The 11,697-nt window shown below is 43.8% G+C and overlaps 1 protein-coding gene across 2 annotated transcripts; it reads left to right on the plus strand.

Annotated features, from left to right (window-relative positions):
- Nucleotides 1-634: 634 nt before the first annotated feature.
- Nucleotides 635-11,664, plus strand: vwa3a (von Willebrand factor A domain containing 3A). 2 transcript variants are annotated; one of them, XM_023835431.2, is made up of 24 exons: nucleotides 635-811; nucleotides 1,361-1,435; nucleotides 1,648-1,767; nucleotides 1,959-2,097; nucleotides 2,492-2,595; nucleotides 2,996-3,076; nucleotides 3,169-3,263; nucleotides 3,712-3,831; nucleotides 4,494-4,568; nucleotides 4,660-4,801; nucleotides 4,945-5,122; nucleotides 5,212-5,282; nucleotides 5,446-5,595; nucleotides 5,702-5,789; nucleotides 6,006-6,107; nucleotides 6,261-6,358; nucleotides 6,472-6,624; nucleotides 7,091-7,199; nucleotides 7,406-7,550; nucleotides 8,507-8,651; nucleotides 9,334-9,485; nucleotides 9,570-9,693; nucleotides 9,797-9,894; nucleotides 10,487-11,664. In XM_023835431.2, the coding sequence occupies exons 2-24, from the start codon at nucleotides 1,421-1,423 to the stop codon at nucleotides 10,548-10,550; spliced, it is 2,568 nt and encodes an 855-aa protein (XP_023691199.2). In that variant the 5' UTR covers nucleotides 635-811; nucleotides 1,361-1,420; the 3' UTR covers nucleotides 10,551-11,664. The 2 variants fall into 2 exon arrangements, with proteins under 2 accessions (XP_023691199.2, XP_023691198.2); XM_023835430.2 differs by having other exon boundaries at nucleotides 636-811; nucleotides 1,638-1,767.
- Nucleotides 11,665-11,697: the final 33 nt, after the last annotated feature.

The following is an 11,697-nucleotide window of genomic DNA, read 5'->3' on the forward strand; positions in this document are numbered from 1 at the left end:
TAGAGACTTGTCAGACTAATTTTACAACCAAACCATAGCAACATGGTGATTTAGTAAAACATGAATATTTATAGCACGAAATCAGCCCAAGTTTGAACCCTGACTGAAAAGTGGAGCTCTGGCGCCCACTGCAGGCGGCAATCAAAACTTAAATCTCATCAAAAAAATGTCATCTGTGTGCTGGCCGTCCACTTCGCCTAAAACATTGAACAAAAATGTAAATAACAGGATATAATTAGAATATTTAAGAAATACTACGCCACAACTGAAATACACCAGTATAATTTTTAAACGCCCTAATGTAAAGTAACTACGACTGTGAGACACGGATATACATTTTTAATATTATTTTTTCTCGGCATGAAGCACTTTTCTGCTTTGTGATAGGACGATTCTTATTTAGGCCTACATTTACTGTTATTTCTCTTAAAATAACCTCTGAAGGAAGATATTTGGTAATAAACGATTACATGAAGGTCCTGTTATTCTTGTAACACTATTGACATTAAGGTCTTGCGCAGAACAACGTACAATCTACATCAATAGACTGAGAATAATGTCACTTATTTATCGACTTTAGTAGATTAATTTATTATAATTTTAAATCTATAACATAGGGCTTGGCCTGTTTCCCTGGTGACGCCAAACAGACGAAGGTTTTCATCTTCGGCTTTGCACGGTGAACTTCGGTAGTAACGGCAACTCGATCTGATCTAGTTTTCTTAAGAATGAAAACGTGAGTAACTGAAGAACTGGAAACAATGAGAATATAAAAAAATCAGAACGAGAATATAAAAACATTTTCGACTCAGTAAGTATTACCAATGCAACAAAATGTTTACTGACAAGTTACTCAAGTAGACTTATAGCAACAGTCGTACGAGAAGTGTGCGTAGTCCCTTGTAACTTAATTGTTGTTCATTGTTAATGATAATTTCATCTGCAGTTTTACGTTAGTTTCCAGTTAAATCCACCGGAGAAAGATTACGCACTATTTTATAGACCACGAATTATGTGTGATGGTTGTATATGTTTAGACTGATTCCAGTATTTTTTTCTAATGATATTTTATATCAAATTTATTTGTAATCCTTAACCATGAAAAATCAAGACATTAATTAGGGAATAAGTAGTCCAGCAGTTTCTTACGAAAATCATTTTAAGGGACAACAATAAATCGCCATTTTTAACGTCATTTTTTAATGACTAGTGCAACTCAGTCCGCAACAATTAATTGAATTCCAACATGAAATCAATCCAAATGAAAATGTAATTTGGATTAAATACAAGGTGAGCTTGTGCCCATTTATCGAATCATTATAAAATGGAGACATTATACGTACGTTTATCCTTTTTGCAGACCACGTGATGCCGAGGTCTTTACTTTGACCATGGCGCAGGATGTGGACAGTGACCCCCAATGCACCACAAACCTGTGAGTATACAGTCCACATAGTCGTGGCTAGAACCCTAGAAGTGCTGGATATACTAACACTAAAAGAACGTTTCGATGTGCTGGTATTTAAATGCACATTCCTAGTATAACTGAATGTTTATTTAAGCATGCAGAAACAGAAAGGATGTAAAAGGGGGCTGATGCACAAACAAAGAGCCTGATGTTGCTTCTGAACTGGCAGTTTAATGCAGCCCTCAGATGGCAACAAACAGCAGGGCAGACGGTCCCTGGGGAGAAGGTGGGAGACAGCTCCGTGCTCATTGGACAGCAGGCCGCTCCTCACAGCTGTCAATCACACTGACAACCAACCGGTGAGCTCTTCAGTCTCCTTAAGGACAAGCTGCCATTTTGCAGTCGTGCAGTATGAGACTATGTGTAGGGTGTACATTTCTCATCATATTAATGCATGAGAATAAGAGTGTGGATTTTACACCACTTTATAATAAGCTGCTTTATTATCAGAGTGGAGTCCTGTTGCTTACCTGGATTAAATTCCCAACAGATTTCTGCGAAATTAGACACTTTATCCATGTCCTGCCTGCTTCCCAAACTGCCCAATCACAACACACCTCTCAATATAAAGAACCCCAACTTCCTGCCCAGAACATCAGCAGACTGGCTGAAAATCAATGGACTGAACGGTAACCCTTCCGTCCTTCTGCCACGGTTCTTCCCTAGAGTGGAGACGATTGGCCTTTGCACAATGCGACATCAATCCTGCAAGTTTTAAAGAATCATTGAGAGGCAGTGCAAAAGCTCAGAGGTTCAGAGAGTACAAATCCAGACCAAGATTTTGTTTCAACCAACCAGTTGAGTATAAAGAGCTGCAGTCACAGAGTACTCAACTCATTGGTTGGAACAAAATCTTGGTCTGGATTTGTACTTTCCATCTCTATATTAAATCCTATAAAACCTGCAAGATCCAACATATCTGGTTAAGAATATTGGTGTGGGAACCCCGCTCATCCCTGGCTTTAGCATTTTACCCCAATCTGGTGAACTGAGGTGTGGATTTGAGCTGTTTCTCATACTCAGCCAAGGGCCTGGACCTCTACCAAGTCCTGTCTCCAAACTCATACTTGTTTACATCCCAATCTGGGCCCATTCAAAGGAAGACTATCACCTCCACAGTGAATGAGGTACGTTTCCTTTGTCACGTAGCAAACTTGCTTAACTAAGACCTATTCTACAGTTCTGAATTTTTTTTCAATGCTATTTAAATTCAAAAAACTTTATTTATAATTTATTTGGGGCAATTTAAAAGGCATAGAGGAGCAGCGCACACGCATAACAGTTGTAACATTTGACACAACAGATGACACACAATAGACACACAATGAACTATGAACAATAATAAATAAATGACTTTAAATAGAGACAATAAGGTGCATGATATTGAAAGTGAAAAAATTAGCAATGATTGCAATGATTTTTTAATAGATCCTTTATAAGGACATATAACACTCAGGATCTGTGGGACATTTTTTGTGTGGCTGTGGTACTCATGTTTCTCTTGGCCTCTTACTTCCCTGCCACCAGGGGGAGATGGTAGAGTTTGAGTGGCACGACGGCTCAATGAGAAACGTGCAAGTGGACCTGCCATTTCTGCAGAGCTATCAGGTGGCTGAAGTGTGAGCTGTATGTGCGAATGCTGTGAGTGTGACACCGGACAGGCCGGATTTATCGCTGTAGCTGTGTGTCTGTCTCCGCAGGAGCACGTGCATGAGGCAGTGCGTAGGCTGCAGGAGAGGCTTCTCTGGCTGAACACTGGAAGCCGGCGGGTTTGGGGGATGCTGTGTGAGCCCAGGCAAGTGCCGATAGTCACCAGTACACCAAACACTGTGAATTAGCACTCAGGTGGAAAATTCAGGTCCAGAAAGTAAAAAATACAGACCAAGATTTTGTTTCAACCAACCAGTTGAGTACTCTGTGACTGTGACTCCTTATACTTAACTGGTTGGCCGAAACAAAATCTTGGTCTGGATTTTTACTTTCGGGACCTGAACTATTCATCCCTGTATAGCACTAGTATGAAGTACCAGCTTGTTTAATATTTGGTTTCTACCTGAAAAGTGTGCTACTTTAGGGTGATACTCATGGGTTAGGGTTTGGGTTAGGGTTAGGGTTTGGGTTAGGGTTAGGGTTTGGGCCTCCAACCCAAACCTCCACACCACTCCCCCCCACCACCACTGATACCAGTAGCATTCTGTACTTCATTGAATCCTGCATGTTTCTTATTGTTCATCCTCTCGTAGAGTGTTGATTGTGGTGGACCTGTGTCAGATGAACTTTCTGATCCTGGCCAAAATTCAGCACTCTCTGAGGCTGCTGTTGGAGGAACAGCTGGCCAACAAGGGCAGCTTCAACATAATAGCGTAAGCCACCTCACTACTTTCTCTAACAAGTGCAGCTTTAGTATCATGGTATAGGTCAGTGTTTCCAAACCCAGTCCTTGGGGACCCCCAAATAGTCCGCATTTTTGCTGCGGGAGCCGGGAGGGAGCAAAAATGTGGATCGGTTTGGGAAACACTTGTGTAGGTTACCCTGCAGTTTTTTTTCTTTTTATTTATTGACTTGTGGGGGGGGGGGGGGGGGGAAACCATGAACCAAAGGGACATGACTGCTGGCTCATGGTCATGAAAAGGAATGCAGGCAATCCCTGGGTTAAGAACGTCCAACTTACGAACACACTGCCATAAAGCCTATTATATTAAAAATTCAGTTCAAATACAATGATTTGTAATAACAAACACAAACACTACTTTGTGACGCTTGTGAGAATTTTGCTCGGCTTCAGTGATTTACTGGCTCCAGGTATAGTACAATACCAAATGTAGTTTTATTAAAGGTATAGTACAATACCAAATGTAGTTTTATTATTACTGTATAATAATAGCAATAAACCATTCGTAACTTGGGGACCGCCTGTAACTGCCCTGTTCGTGGTCTTGGTCATTATATCATATGATATATCATACATCATATTCCACGATTTATGTGCCAATAAGTTGCTCTGTGCTCTTATGTCCTTGGACAGGTTTGGCACAGATGTGCAACAATGGAGAGACACAATGGTTCCACCAACTGCTGAAAACCTGCAAGAAGCCTGGCTGTGAGAAACTGGCCCGTGTGTGTCTGCTGAAGCCGGTCTCTGGGACTGACAAGTCACCGGTCAGAGGCTTTGTGTTACTTTTTTTTTTTAGGTGGGTTCAGTGCCTACAGTGTTCAGGTGGTAGGAACCTGCTGCAGGCCCTGAGACATGCTATGGCGCACATCCACCAGAGGGGGCAGCCTCCAACGCTTGGCGTTTACTTGTTAACCAGTGGAGTACTAGATCAAGACATGGTGAGAATATTTTTGCTGCACTAGGGGACTGTATGGTCAGCCAAGAATAAGAGGATAGTCCCCGTGGATTGGGCTATGGAGAGTCCTATTGCGTAGCATTGATGTTGCTAAACTAGGTTTTATGCTTTTTGTTTCTTCTGCAGACTGTGGTGTTGGATTATGTGAGTGAGCGATGCAGTGGTGAAGACCTACGACTTCATGTCTGCCTTTATAGTCAAGGGGACGAGGACCTTGGGTTGTCTTCTTTGTTTAACATCGCCCGGTCCTCGCGCAATTTGGCACATGCCGGTCTTGGGCGCTTCCATTGGTGCAACGGTGCAGGTATTTTTATCAGGTTTTTGCCTGTTCAATGATACGGGTACAAGCCAGACACCTTTAATTTGAACTTTTGTCTGTCTTTTGGCTGACAGGTGTTGTGGAAAGCGACGACATCAGTGCTTTAAGGCGAGAAGTTGAGGCAGCATCCTGTTACCTCCAAAAGGTATCCATGGGGGATGAAGTACATTTTCACAGCTATGAATCTCGCATTTGTTCTTGCTGCAGTGTCAGGACCTGAGGGGATTTAACTGGGGTTGGTGCCAAGTGATTGATCTAATGAATGAGCCTATTCTAGTCCAATCTTAAGTCTCACTTTTCTCCTTCAGTGCTCCCGGTTGGTGGATTTCATGAGCCAGAGAGCTACCGTCAGGCCTTCCGTTCAAGTGAGGACCCAGTCAGCTCCAACTCTGCCAACACAAGGGCGCGAAGAGAAGCGTCCTGATCCTCTGGCAACAGCCCACACTCTCACCGGGCTGGTAAGGGCTCCACTGTCCAAACAGACACCCTGCCCAACAGCTAGTGGATGTCGTTAGAGAGCAGGTGGTCTTACTGCTTCCTGTTGACCATCCCTTTGTTGAGCAGGAAGCAAAGACACACAAGATGATGGAGTGTTCAGGTGCAAGGGCATCAGTTCGGCCTCCTAACGTTGCAAAAGTTGCTGTTTCTCCAGGTAAGAGCCAATGGCAGAGAGGGACTGACCATTTTGTGACCTATCACACGAGTCGGAGTCAAGCACACAGTCTGAGCTCAGCGAGTCCAACAATAAGTTGATCAACCAATAATATGAAACACACTCAAGTTCTTGCATATATTTTATATTTGCGGAGGCAATCAATTTAGCGTATTGTAGGCAAACATTTGTTTCATCTTGCTTTTGTATCTTAAGCACAGTCACTGAATAGCAGGAGGATGTCAAAGTCTAGAGGAAAGCAGAAGAAGCCTGAGGTTTCCTTGTCCCTCTTTTACACCGAACAGGGCAACAAGCCGGGTAAGACCGATATGGGGCATCTCGTTAAGCGCTTTTGCTCTGGGTCATGGCCAACGATGCTCGAGTCAATCATCAAATTGGCCATAACAGTGGGCTGTTCCTATTCCTATGCTGTGAACTGCAAGCTATGTTGTGATATTTTTCTTATTTGAGGTATGGTTTTCAAGACTTATCCTAAAGCAAAAACTGTACAGCGGTGTGTCCCTGCTCTTACTCTTCCCAAGAATGAAGACGTTTGCTCAACCAAACAGGTACAGAATGTCCCCGATAGACTTGTCCCTGTTTTATTTCTTCCCTCCGTCATCCCTTCTGTAACGCTGGTCTTTTGTTTTTCCTTTTCTTTTTTTATATGCTTGTGAATTAGTGGCTAAAAATTTTTGGAGTTAGGCCGCTAAAGCTGGACCTTCACAAGCTGGCTTCCGGGCCAGACTGCACCCATAACAAGACCGCAGGGGCAGACGGCCAAAGGGGCACGACCACCCAGTACTGTTCCATCTTCCCCAGTGTCCAAATCAATGTGAGTGAGACCACAAGCATCGGGTTCGCGTCTGTACTCCGAAACAGAACAGTATGTGTTCCAGTGATTCTCGATCCGGTCCTCGGGATGGTCAATGTTTTTGCTCCCTCCCAACTCCCAGAGAATCAGGAAAGAGCAAAAACCTGGACCGTCGTGGGGGGGGGGGGGCTCCTCAAGGCCTGGTTTGAAAAACTGCCCTCCTCAATGGGCTCACAGGAATTGATGAATAAAATAATCCTTAAAAAACATTTTTTTCAGTGAAGTGCACAAAAAACATAAGCCAGTGGCACATGGCCGCTTGCTCATATGGTCATAGGCTCTGTCGTTACATCATCGTTTTCCGTAGGATGCTCTTTGATGGTATCCATGGACACTAACACGGTGATAGTCTCCTTGGAGCTCTGTTCTCTTACTGACACGGTGAAGGTCTGCTTACTGGGATGTCTGTCCTCCCTCCTGGGGGCAGGGTGCAGTGAAGCACCTGCAGCTGACTTCAGGGGAGCTCGCTCAGTACCTCACGCAGACAGAGAAGCTTCTGCGGCGCTACGCTCGAAGGATGCTGTGGCTTCTTTCTGGTAGGCTGCCGCTTTTACTCTTTGGCCACGCCCACTGTAGGCCCACCCAATCATGAACTTGCCCCACCCCAAAGCCGACCAGATCCCCGCCCCCAGCCCCTTCAAAGAATCCTGTGGCCCACTCCGCACTTTAGAGATGGCGCCAGGAAGCGTCTTGAATCCTCCTTCGTTACTTCAATCCAGCAGCCCGCTGTTTGCGTCCTCAGGCAGCAGGCGCATGTTTGGCTCCATCCTGGAGCATGACGTCTGCATTCTCCTGGACACGTCTGGATCCATGGCCTCTTGCCTGGATGATGTGAGGAAGGAGCTCGAGTCTCTGATCTGGGAGCAGCTCCACCGGAGAGGGGTGAGGTAAGAGAAAGGCTGGCCTGTTAAATCCAAGACGTGGGTCATAACCTTCATGCCGACACTGTAGCACAACCTTAATCTGTACCCTCCCGAAACCTTGAAAGTTCCTTGCTTAAACAAAACATCTCAGGAGGCCTGTCAGGATGCATCTCAGGAGGCCTGTCAGGACGCTGTGCATTGGCTCTCCCAGCTCTCTGCTCGTGGAGGAACCTGCCTGCTGGAGGCCTTGCAGGTTAATTCTGTAAACCATTTGGATAAGAATGACACCAATATGGCTCACAGTGTGAGTAAAAATGAGGGAATAATTTGATCATTTACAAACCAATTATAAACAGTAGGGTTGACAAAACAAACCTTTTGCATCTCGCCAAGTATGCAATCAAAATGAACCATTTCCTTCTTATTTACAATATGCCACAATTACTGTCTGATATCACACTATGAAAGTAATTTGAAAACAATGGAATCGATACTGTATGTAGGTCAATTGTTAGTCATCTATCGATTTATATCCTATCAAGTAACTTGCGTCCCATAACAGCCTCAATAAAATTTATCGAGAGATGCTGAAACAGATGTAGAGGATGTTAATGGCCATATTTTAACACGCGTGCGGCGTGTGGCAAGAACCAAAACAAACCGATTGCGTGGCCGCAATAGAGGTTTAGTTAAAGGTTTGTGATATTGTGACTTATGTTATGCAACAGTGTTTCCCAATCTGGTCCTGAGGGAGGCGCTGTCTTGATGCTGGGAGGGAGCAAAAACATGGACCATCTGTGGCTCCTTGAGGACCGGACTGGGAAACATTGCCATACAGTGTATTTGATCTCTCTCTTAAAATGATCGAGATGCGTCGATGGATGCCTGTCCTTGGTTAGGTGACAGGTTCTGGGACTTCAGTGGAGATCCACTCTGGGTACGTTTTAACGTCCACTGAGAGCAGCCTGTGCATGCTGTAGGTTCACCCTGCTGGCCTTCTCAGATGTGGTCAGGCCGTGGCGCTCCACCTTGGTCGAGGCATCTCAGGAGGCCTGTCAGGACGCTGTGCATTGGCTCTCCCAGCTCTCTGCTCATGGAGGAACCTGCCTGCTGGAGGCCTTGCAGGTTAATTCTGTAAACCATTTGGATAAGAATGACACCAATGTGGCTCAGTGTGAGCAAACTGAACCTGAGCTATTTATAAATCAAGGGTGGCACTTTGAGGGACTGTATGAGGTAGGTAACACTTTACTTAATGGGACCCAAATAATATAGTATTATATGATTACTTATGTATTAATTAACCACAAACTAAGTCTTGGTTACATACTGATCTCATGTTTGTTCATCATTAATGAATCATGATGCATCTTTCATCCCAAGCAGTTACAATATATGTTGCTATATCTAATTTTATAAACCTTTTGTGAACTACTGAAGGAACTATTGAAGGAACGTCATGAATAACACAAGTGAAATACTGATCTCAAGTTTGTTCATCATTAATGAATTATGGCACATCTTTTATCTCGGACTATTTTTTTCATGATTTGTACTTCAGTAGTAACTGAGTTATTACTAAGTATTTGTGTCCCGTCAAGTAAAGTGTTATCAATAGATCGCTTGAATGGTTTTTGGTTTTATATATACTGGAGCCTGACAATCATCAATGTTTGTTATAATTAGCAGTTTGAGTTACTATTCAGAATTATCGCTGTTCATCACTATTCTGGAGGTATTGATTCTAAATGCATACTAACACCTCCAGTACTCATACTGACCTCTGGCCTTTGTCCATGTGGCCAAGGTGGCCAGTGGCCTTGGAGATTTTCTGGGATGCTACCTGCTGAGTGACGGAAAGCCCGACTCCAGCTGCAGCCTGGTTCTGGAGGACGTAGAGAGTCGGACTGTGGGGAGACGGTTCGCCGTCCACACGGTCTCGCTTTTCTGCTCTGACAGGTACTGCTACTTCGCCCAGTTTACTCTCTGCATGCTTTTCCTTGATGGTGTTAATTTTTGGTATCCCAATAATTATCCTGACAGCACAGCCAATGAGTTTCTTAGGAGACTTGCCCAGCAAACAGGAGGCCGTTTCCACCGTTATCATGGCAACAGTGACATCCAGGCAGCCAAGACAATGCTACAGAACCGCTACAGTAACGAGGAAGTAGGTGGCAGGTTCCGGAATAATGACTCTATTTATGTTGCGTTAACCTGACTGACTGAAACTACAAAACATGTATTATTTTATTTGTTGTTTTGGTCGTTAGTTTTTAGCGCTTCCAGCTTTTGAAGGCGACGATCTGAAGAAACTGGCAGAGGAAATAGACAAAGTGAAGCAATTCCGCGCACAAGCAGAGGTGTTCAGGTTGGTCCTTATGTCACTGTCCCGGTGGTGATGTCACTAGGAGGACTGTCTAGCTTCAACCATGAGAAGCACAGAACGGTGATTTCAAGCCAAAAATACATAAAAGCTAAAATGTTTGTTTGTTGATTTAAAGATGTATTCTAAATGAGTCTTTTATTTCTTTGAAACTGAACACAGCATGTGTTCTCTGAAACCCATGATTTTATATGGCTTACGTGGCGGTTTTGCGCTGCGCCGAGCCAAACGCAAGGGTAAGATAGACGTGCCACAGTATGCCGCCTGGCGAGCGTGTGAATGCAAGCGGTCAAAGGTCAGCTTTCTTTAACTTTGACTGCTACGCACTGTGACGCACTGTGACGCATTGTGTCGCACGACCAATAGAAACAAGGAATCGAGCTAATCAGAGAAATCATAGTGGAGGACTTATATTGTCCATGTTTGAGTTCCCAGAGTTATTTGACACAAGCTTACCATCTTCTCGCATGTGAAATATGCACCGTCGTGACTGACCGCAATCTGGGGCAACAACAAAATGACAGGAAAGAGTTTTGAGAACCGCACCTACTGACAGTTTATTCTTCTGTTTTAACAGACAGATTGTCCTGGCGAAACAGAATCGAGGAATGACAGAGGACCAGAAACCTCCGGAAAACTAAGATTTTACAAATAAAGTAAAAGGAAATTCAACATACAATACCCAACTGTTGTCACGACTCGGACTCGAAGCATACACATTAAAAACGTTTACTAGCACACACAGACAAAGTCCGCGACAGAACCCCTCATCCTGGGCTGCCCGTCCGTCACGGCAGGTCTTCTGGCCCCTGAGACCAACCGTTCCAGCAGTCCTGGAAATGGGGAACAAGGGTGGCTTGGGCTGCAGCCTGGATGGATGACTCCAGGAAGGCGTAAAGCAGAAGGCGGACTCCAAACAGGAACCAGGAACCTGGGAACCTAAACGTGAAAACACAAACAAACGGTGCATGTGAAAACCCACAAAGACACCAGTGGCACACCAACGGTGCAATGCTGGTCGACTGGGATCATAAAGCCTCCAGCGCAGAAACTGGTTAACCAGAAGCCAAATGCCACTTATCCCCTCGTGTTCTGGCGTACGTAAGGGACTGGACTCGGGTCTGAATCTCAGATGTTTTATTGCTCAAGCACTGAAATAATAAAACGAAACACGAGCTGCGTGAGCAGAGCGTCTCGTACACCTGGCTCCCCTCCGGCCAACTTAGGAGAGCTTTTATTCTCTTACCTTTTTGCACTTTTAACATAAAAAAATAAGAAAAAACAATCTGGTTAAATAATTTCAGGTACAAACAAAAAAAAATTATAAATTGATCAGTTAAATAAATCACTTGTAATTCTTATATAACAAATGCAAACATTAACATACATATTTACCTACACATACATAAAAAATATATAATTATCCATAACCTTTTATAATTAATACATGTCTAACATATTTAATAGGCTCATATTAATCAATAACTCGCTTCTTTTGCTAGACAAAACAGACAGTGCCACAGTTCAGCTTGCATTCGAATACAGCAAAAACACTTCCAGCAGGTTTTACGTAATTGAAACAAAAACTTCTCCATACCTGAAATAATAAAACAGAACATGAGCTGTGTGCGCAGAGCGTCTCGTACACCTGGCTGCCCTGATGAAAGAGCGAAACGCACGTCATGAGAATAATTCAGAAATGGGGCATTTATTCACCATATCATTCATAAACAGCTGGAACAAAGAGTGAGTGTCTGTAAGCTGGCTCAGTATGTCCATATTCTTATA

Source organism: Paramormyrops kingsleyae, chromosome 22, assembly GCF_048594095.1.
Source record: "Paramormyrops kingsleyae isolate MSU_618 chromosome 22, PKINGS_0.4, whole genome shotgun sequence".
NCBI lineage: Eukaryota > Metazoa > Chordata > Actinopteri > Osteoglossiformes > Mormyridae > Paramormyrops > Paramormyrops kingsleyae.